This window comes from Amphiprion ocellaris, chromosome 1 (genome assembly GCF_022539595.1).
Source record: "Amphiprion ocellaris isolate individual 3 ecotype Okinawa chromosome 1, ASM2253959v1, whole genome shotgun sequence".
In the NCBI taxonomy this organism is placed as follows: domain Eukaryota; kingdom Metazoa; phylum Chordata; class Actinopteri; family Pomacentridae; genus Amphiprion; species Amphiprion ocellaris.
The window spans coordinates 7966794-7976515 of record NC_072766.1 but is presented as its reverse complement, the minus strand read 5'-3'; the positions used below and the strand labels follow the sequence as shown (position 1 = coordinate 7976515).

Genomic DNA, 9722 nt, shown 5'->3' with positions numbered 1-9722 from the left:
TTCTCCAACAGCTGAGGTGCCACTCTGGAGTCCAAAAGGTCATTACATCTTCTCCCAGTGGACTTCTATTAACAGTCTTCTCCACAATCGCATTAGCTGCAAGATTGAGGCTCTCAGGCCATTAGTGTGAAAAGGTAGCGGTGTTTGAAACAAAACTTAAATTCTTTGTGTCAGGATGTTCTTCAACTAAAACTCAGTTACAACGTGAAAGGGTTGAGTGGGTTCATTTCTCTATCAACTTAGACCCTGTCTGTCTGCGTGTCTCCTTGCCTTCCTCTCCTGCCACCAGAAATAGAAAGTGCTCCAGACACATTACTATTCCTACAACATAATCCAATGCAGGTATAACCTACATCACAGTACAGTCTAACAGGGGCTCCATATTCTCCCCTCTAAATCAATAACACAGCAGAATCCGTCTGGTGGAAGCATTTTAAAGTGAGAAATTGGGTGAAATATCATAAAGAACAAGTTAGGTTTTTACGCACGGACTTCGGCGCCTGAATCTATGGCTGTGATATAAGAATCGGCTTCTCAGCCTGCGCCAGAGCTTCCCTCCTATCCAGAGAGGAGGAGGAGAGAGATACACGCAATACACGCAGTGATACTCAGACACAGCGAGGGATGCACTGGCTGAAAGTGACGCGGGAAGTCCGCGATTTGGCTTTTTTTTTTTTTTGTCGCTCTCGGATATAAACACTGAATCACAAGCTGACTGACTTTACCACAAACACTCATCTGGGAACTTCGCTTCTAGACACTTTTGTCTCTGTACATGTTTTCAGGGTTTACAGACAATTACTCCTCTGTTTATTTTTTGCTTTTTAACTTACAGCAGCTCAAGTCATCGGGTGTTTTTTTTCTCTTATGCGCAATGGCTGGTGTTTTTTATCGCCTGGAACTGCGCGTCCATATGGAGGTGTCCGGGATGCTGCTTGGCTGAAAAAACTAACAAACAAAAAAAAGGGACATAACTCCTGTGGATGCGACGTGACCTCCTGAGTCTGGATATTTCAGTAGCCTCTTTCATGAAACCTCCTTACCTTTCCATTGTGGGGATCTGTTTAGGAGTCTGTGCTGCGTTTTAGTTCAGAGCGCACTTGTGTCTGACTCAACGATGTGCTCCGGTGGGAAATACTGCGTGTTTTTGTTCTTGCTTAAAAGTATCCTGTCGGACCCGGGAACCACAAACCAAGGTGAGTGAGGGCGTCACTGTAACCGCACACACACAACCAGGCTGGATGCACCAAACCAAACTGGATCGTTTTTAAAGTCTCTTGCACGCACATCTGCAATACAAAAATGTTTTGAAATGATGTCTGATTTCCTCCTTTGCAGCCATGAACATTTTAAACCCATTTACAGTTTCAATACTTGCAAAATAAGCATATTTAAAGAATACAATGCCCCCACTTATCCTACATGGTTCCCATGTTGCAGTGAAATCTCCACACAGGTATGCTTTCCCTCAGGTGTTTTGCTATTTCCCTTGAATGCCAGTTTGTTTGTGTAACAGTGGATCTATGTTTAGCAAAAAATAACAACAGAAAACACGTTTAAACATGCACACACTTTACATTTTGAGGATGCATTTGCAGCTCCAGAATGCAGGAAAAATGTTAATTTGTGGGTTTAGTAAATTAATGTTTTGTCCAATTCAATTCCCATTTTCACAACTACCATCACACATCTTTGAAATAACATGTTTTAGCAACTTTTTAAATCAGTTTCATGAAGAAATATTTCCTTCTTCTGAATTTTACAAAAAAAACCTCACATCACTTTAAAATAGATGAAGAAATGTCAGTTTGTTGTTTGCAGTTGAAATGTCTATAGATTTCATGCTTGAAACTGTAGAACTCGCATCACAGTTTTTTAAATGCTGAAATACACGTTAATTGTATCAAAGTTTTAAAAAAAATCGTGCTGTGTGCTCCTTGGTATGCAGACAGAAGCTGCATCAGCCAAATTATGGGCGAGGGTTTGACAATCTACTTCAACCTCCAAAAATTTGAGTGCACAGAAACATCAGTACAGCTATAGGGACCACTGAGTCTTACAGTAAACGTCAAGCCTCTGGCAAAGTCTGTCAGCTATACTGATGCTTTTGAGTTGCCTATTTCTGCCTGTCTTCTATGATGGGTTCATATATTCCCATGTCAAAATATAACAGAATTTTGGTCCATACAGTCCCAAGAAGATTCCTCACAGACACTTGCTGTGAGAAATGTGGATATTGTTATGCTGGACCAGTAGTTGACACTAAATTCATCAGAATAATTTCTCATTTCTCAGAATTCATTGTCAGTCACATGGGCAGTTGCATATGTATGAGAAACACGGGACATGATAATGTCATCTCCCCTCAGTTGTACTAAGTCACATGGGTAAATGGTTGCCTTAATGCAATATATTCATGACACCTTCCACTTTGCACATTTGCACAGGTCAGTTTAATATTCCTTCCTGAATGTTTAATGTTTGGGATACACGTTTTTCAAAGACGACAGGAGCCCTTTCACTAGCCAAATGTCAAAGTCTCCTTCACTTCATTTCTTTGTTCGTGTGTGTGTGTGTGTGTGTGTGTGTGTATGTGCGCACTCAGTTTTCCCCACAGGAAGCCTGTCTGCCTGTGGTGGTGACAGGCTTGAAGAGGAGGGAACGCACACAGGGGAAACTTGGAAAAAAAAAAAAAAAAAGGACAACGTGAGGTGTTTAAAATATAGTGAGAACAAGATAATATATGTTAACCAGGTGCCAAGTGTCTGAGTGAGTTTTCTATTGAATGTGAATCACTTATGAATCACATGTTTTCTCAGCCTGAGAGTAAATGAGGAAGATGAAATGTTGTTTGTGGCGTATTTGTTGGCCATTTAGTCTTTTGGGGTCAGAGTAACATGAGGTAATTTAGTATAAAAGTAAAGCAGATTAGGTTTAAATAATGGTGAATCTTTTTCAAATGTTACCCTGCCTATGTGATAATAAATAATATTCTTTAAGCTCAGGTTGGGCTAATTGTTCACTTTCAAGAGATTCTCAGAAATTGGCTTTTGTACGTCCTTTCACATGTACTGTACATGATATTGTGCCAAAAAAAAATTAGCTTAAAGCTGCTTGTCCCAGATAAAACTCAGCATTCTCACCAGAGTACATCGAGATAAAGAAGCAGCATTGTTCATGTCTTGGTGCCACTCTTCTCAGTGTGAAGTAAATAGCATCTAGGACAGACTTCCACACAGTGGGGAATGGATGTACTAGTCATCCATCCATCCATTAGCTACACTCGCTTTATCCTGCAGAGGGTCACAGGGGGCTGGAACTATCCCAGCTGGGCAAGAGGCGGGGTGCACCCTGGACAGGTCGTCAGTTCATCACAGGACTGACACAAAGAGACATAGAACCACGCATGCTCACTCTCACACCAGAATTAGAATCACCAGTTAACCTACCATGCATATCTTAAGATGGTGGGAAGAAGCCAAAGCATCCAGAGAAAACCTACACAGGGACAACATGCAAACTCTATGCAGAAAGATTGCAGTAGACTAGCAGGTTTGAATGCAGAACTGTCATGCTGTGAGGCAACAGAGTAAACCACTTTACCATCTTCCCACCCATAGAAGACAATTTCACAAACCCATTATTATTGTTTTGACACTTTTTGTCAGCTTTTTTGGTGTTAAAAATGGACTTACATCTCACATTTTTGATACAGTACTTACATGCCTATTTGTGGATTTAAAGCATTCAGATTAATGAAAAATGGTCGACTCTCGTTCAGCATAATATAACTCACATTTTGATTTCAATTTTTCACTGTCTGGTGTTGATACTTAATAATTTAGGCTTTCCAGACTATCAGCTTGGTTTTAAATTAGAGTCACTGACATGTCCTATTTGATTCTAGTGGTGCCACTGTTCTCTGCAGTTTCCTTTCCATGTTTGCCAGTAAAAATAATAGACAAATTCCAACCATTTATCAATCAGTTATACCTGCTTTATCCTGAGAAGGGCTGCAATGGGATGGAAGCTATCCCAGCAGACACTGGGTGAGCGGTGGGCTACACCTTGGACAGGAAACCAGTCTGTTGGAAGGCTGACACAAACAGACAGTGTTCACACTCACATCTAGAGTCAACTTAGAATCATTAATTAACCTACCACACACGTTTGGAGTGTGGGAGGAAGCAGGAAGAAGAAAACCCTGCTGGCTCAGGTAGAAGATGTAAACTCCACATGGAAATTCATAGAAAAACACTGCACCACCACGTTTGATTTAACAAGATTGTAACATAATCTGTAACCCCACAAACTAATGTCATTAAATAATGATGTAGTCTGTTGCTTGGGAGTAACCTTAGTTACCTATAGGTAGTAAGTTCATTGGCCACACATGCTTGCAGCTCACAACACAGAAGATTAAGACAGTATTTAACATATTACATATACCTTTTCTCTTGTCAGTTTGGAAAAAAAGTCAGAAAAACAGACACCATCCTGCAGGTTCCTGCTCAGCTTATCAACTTTACGTTGTGACGATGCTAGAAAAATTAAGCTTACTTTAGACTCCTGGGAGGTTTAACAAATATGTAACCTCCATGGATTAAATATTCATGATGGAAAGATTAAAATTTGACCTTGTTTGCAGTTGGAGGCGTCCTGTCAACAGTTTTGTAGTTGTCTCTTTTGTAATTGTGGTTTATAGAAAATGCTTTTTTGGGCCACAGGCCTAGGCTGTATATAAAAAATGGATGTAGCGGCCATGATGTCACGCATCGGTTTGTGGATGCCTTGAGTTTGGAGTTTGCCCTTGCCTTCTTGGTGCTACATATGTAATTACCATATGTAATGAGTGACCCCACCCCAAAACATAGCCTTGTTTTATCCACTATTTTCCTCTAAATGGGACCATAAATTACAAAATGTCCTTAATGATGCATTTAAAAATACATAAAACTATCAGTTGAGACCATTAACTCATTAGGGAAATGTTTACCGAGGTATCAGACCAAACAGGTAGTAGGCTAATTTCTCATAGATGTCTATACAATCAGACTTCTTGCAATCACAGATATCACCCCCTGCTGACCAATAGAAAGAATGCAGTTGTGAAACATTTCTCCATTGGCTTCACTTTTGAGACTTGGAGGCTATGTCTGACTTACAGTCTATGGGTTCAGAGGATTTTTTCATTGTTGCATTGCTATGAGTGACCACTGGGGAAAATGGTCATCAAGTGTGAGCGGCAGCGCTGCATCCAGCATGTAATAATGAAATAATCCAAAGAATAGCAGGCAAACTTTTTGTGCTTACTTATAATTGGAGAGTAGAGACTAAAGTTTAACTTTCAGTTTGGTATTTTGTCAGATCAGTCAAAAAACAAAACAAACAAACAAAAACAAAATGCAAGATACTCAGTTAACAAATGGGTAAATTCCTATATTTGAGAAAACATTTTGCTTTGTTCCTAAGAAATGCCTCAACACAAATCAGGTATTGAATTTATTATTGATCATTTTTTTCTCTCGATCATCAATCACCTAACTTATTAAATGCATTTGGCATTTCTTTATGTACTGACCTGAAACGAATGGATCTGACATCTCTGAAACCAGTTTGTTCCAATACAGCAGGAGCATTTAGACTTATATTGATGGTGTTTTTCTTTAGTAAGAGGAAGCAGCATCATCTGTGTTCAGGATCAGATGAATTACATGCTGCTGCCTGCTTTTATTATCAGCTCGTGTAGAAAATAATAATTGTTTCTCTCCCAGTGGTTTTCTAGAACCACTTCCTCGTGTCTTTGGAAATGTTGGTCTCTGTGGAGGTTCTCTGGAGGTTGTCTACCTAAATATCTGCAGCCAAATATATATATTTGGCTCCCTGCAGAAGGCTCATTTACACCCAAAACCTAGACATCAAGTGAGAATCCTCAGTTAATGTTATGCATAACTTTTGCCATTTCCCTGAAGCCCAGGTTTTAGTCAGGTGTCACCAACAGAAAAGTACAACAATATTCTGCCATCTGCTGCTGAAAACATGATATTTATCTCCAATTGAGGAAATACATGTGGTTGCGCAACTGATTTTATATGCTTTTGGTATAATAAACTGTCCATGCATTTGGTAGGCACTAGACAACAGCATTATTTTTATTTACTACAAATAGTGGGAATGAAAGATCAAAGAAAACTATAACATTGTGAAAGGAAACACAATAGTGGGAACTCTGTAGCACGCAGAACAATATCATGATATTTACTTACATTTAGATGATAAATAGTCTCCAAAGGTGTAACACATAAGGAAAAATTCTTTTAGTTGGCTTAGTTTAGCAATATAACAGGAAGCAGGGAAACGTCTGGTCTGGTGCGACCATTGTAGGGGTCTAACAAGTCCATTCCCTTCCTCATTAAACGTTGGCAGAGCCTTTTTAAAAAAAATCCACCAATGTTTACATCCATGTTTACCAGCTTGAAGTGTTTTCTTCCCTTCACACATTACAGTGTTTCTTGGCACCTGTAGATCAGTGGAATAGTCACCTGCCACCTGTACAAAACAAGGACCCGCTCTTAGAAAACCAGCCCCACAGCACTACTAAATTGTCAGGAAAGTCTTTCAGATCAAAACGCACACTCACCCAACAAGTCTGAAGTAAAGGAAGAGCAGAGCTATGCCTTCATTATGCAGGATGTTGTTTTACAATCATAGGCAGAAGGCAGTGATAAAGATCTTACAGTTATACTCCCTATTATGCAATTTATTATTGGTAATCCCTTCACAGACCTGACATGAGCAACTGCATTCTTTGTGAGACGCTATGGGAGTTTAGTGTGTTGCTTGCATGAACTTTTTTGCACATTTTGTTACAAAACTAGGCCTTTAAAAGCCCAGTTAATAAGATTACTAGCACAGCAATCATCTCCCTACGGCAGTCATCATATCATGATTGTTTTTTGTGTTTGAGTGAGCTCGTAACCAGGTAAACTGCTGCATCACGGCTGAGCTGATGGGAGCCTCGATGCTAACAGCTGCAGACTCGGTCAGCGACAGTAACAATTCAATATGCTCTGTTGGGCTTGAGGATTCAATGTTAAAGATGCGTTCATTTGTTGCCCCATATTGGTGCAAGTGTACGAGTGGCAATTTACTGCTATATAGATTAATTGTGCCTACCTTAATGCACCGATGGTCAGGAACGCTTGGAAAGGACAGTTGCAGATTATTATGCTTCCAGACACAATACCCAGACAAGAGTAATATGATTTGGCCTCCTGATAAATACTGGTTGTGTGTCTGTGTGTTTGTGTGTGCACGCGCTTCGAGTGAGAAAATCTGTGTATCAAATTCACCGATGTGGTCTTGGGCCATTATTTCCTGCCTCCAAAGATAGTTGCAGGATTTAATTATTTTATGACTACATTACTGTGTATGTATGTTTGTGTGCGTGCAGGAGACATTCAGACAGACAATGAAGGGAGTTGGTGGAAAAGTTTGCCGCTGTCAAACATGCTCTGGAACATTGCTCGTGATTATGAAAGATTGTTCTAATTTTGTCAGAAATCAATATCTTTCTGTCTGTCTCAGTCTGTCTCACAGTCTCCCTCCCTACGCTTCTCTACGTCCTCCTTTTCAACACAGGCAAGGCCACCTTATTATAATTCAGCCCTTAATTACCAGCTGGGAATCAAGGCTAAATGAAGTCTCTGTAAATACTCAAGTGGTTCATTTAGTCTCTCCCAAAGTGTATCTTCTCTGGTTATCGGACTCGTTCTCAAAACAGTCACAACCCCATTAAATTAGTCCGGATTTGGTAAAGTCTGCCGTAGACTGGAGTGACAGGTCGTCTGAAGATGTGACTCTTTGGTCTATAATGTCGACCACTGAAGTGGGACATACTTTATTGATAGAGATTGTAATTAACTGGCTGTGTGGAGACAAAGGAAATTGCACATTCATCATATCAAATTGGCTCAGGGGGTTTAGCAAGGGCCAGATAATGGCTCTCTTCATGCCTGAGCCGTGACCAGAGTGCAGACGGCAGGAGGCTGTTCCATTTGTATGTACACAATGGCTTTGTGAATTCATACAAATAAACACTTGTTAACATGCTGATGCAAAAACACAGCCAAACAATAATACTGAGATCAGACTACACTATGTTTTTGTCTTTTAAAACAATCATTCGGTTACATTAGCTATTAGAGTAAATTCTTGCCACGACCACATTGATGATCTGTGAGGTGCCTTAACAATTCCATCAGTTGAAGTTTTTGTGCGTGATCACAGTTTAATGCAAAAAAAAAAAAGGAACCATGCATTGTCGCTCGGGGGGGAAGGTGGACTTTTTCTTTTCCAGTCAGTGGAGAGAGATTAAGCCAGTGGGCACGGGGCATGAATATGCGCTGAAAGAGTGATGTGACACCCATAGGTGTGATTTAACTAATTAATGCTCCTGACTGGAGGATAAAACTGTTGTTAGTGGGCGCAGGCTTGTGGAAAAGAATATCATCCATTTTTTGCTGTGCGATGTTTAAAGGTAACAAAGAGCACTTAGTGGTAGCAAGGGTCAACATTAATGAATAGACATTGTCAAATACTGAATTAAAAAACCCCAAAAATATTTTTTGTTGAGGCATCACGGGTGTTTTCTGATGCTGTGTTGGTTATTAACAAATGCAAGTATTAACACACATGAAACTGTCCAGCATTTTTGTATGTGCTTATTATTGAAGAATAATGTCCACACTGTATTGTTTTGGTACTTTCTAAATAAGATTAAGGTCACGGCACGCATCATATGTTGTACATAACACTATTGTTTGTGTTTCTGGTTATTTAAAATTCACAAATTTTAAATACCTGCGTATGTCAGCTATCTGTAAAAGGATGCAAACTCCTGTGCCAAACACCACTACATCCGCCATCCCAACTTCTACACCATTAGTTATTCCACACTACTTCCCACTTTAATTAAAACTAGACGTAAATTGTGAAGTACAGAATAGTCCAATAGTTGTGTGATTCCCATGGGGCACTGCACTCTGCAATCAAGTTTGAAGTTATACCAGTTGACAATGAGATGTTTTATTCAATAGCTGTCATCTTTCATAACAGTTGGCACACTGGCTTTATTTCTCTTACACTGTGTTTTTCATTTTTAATAGTTAATTAGGTCATATTTTGTTTAGTTAAGTATTCAACGTTTCCACGGTACCTCCATCACATCATGCCCCTTTTATTCATCTTTGGCTTATCTTTGATGTCCTGCAGCAGAAAACTCCTGACCTCTGAGAAGGAGAGTACTAATTTCCCAGACTTCAGCTAGATGGAGGGCAGATCTACGTTAGCGCTGGTGTTGTCCTGGACTTTCCTAAGAGCTGTTATTTCATAGGTGGTTGAATCTGATAAGGGCTTTACAGCTCTGTCGGCTCCTCATTGACAGCTTGATAACTATTGTCTACTCTCTTCCTATTTTGTCACCTCCATTTCTCTTCTCTCCAAATTCACTGTCCAACCTCTCTCCCCCTCTCTGCTCTCTCCTGTCATTCTTTGTGCTTACACTGTCGTTCTTTCGCTCTTGCAACTTTTCTCCTCCATTTTACATGACTTTCTCTTTCACCATCCTGCTCTCTCTAGTGGTTCTGTTGGACACTACGACAGCGCTGGGAGAACTGGACTGGAAGACTTATCCTGTCAATGGGGTGAGTGACATTAACATT

At 40.0% G+C, this 9722-nt stretch overlaps 1 protein-coding gene across 1 annotated transcript in view; it reads left to right on the top strand.

The window, feature by feature from the left end:
- Positions 1-363: 363 nt before the first annotated feature.
- LOC111565060 (ephrin type-A receptor 6-like) overlaps positions 364-9722 on the top strand; it is a 60957-nt gene continuing 51598 nt past the window's right edge. Inside the window, exons 1-2 of the mRNA XM_023265022.3 lie at positions 364-1196; positions 9640-9704. Coding sequence (XP_023120790.2) covers positions 1118-1196; positions 9640-9704 — 144 coding nt within the window. The 5' untranslated portion in view covers positions 364-1117. The remainder of the gene's footprint in view (positions 1197-9639; positions 9705-9722) is intronic.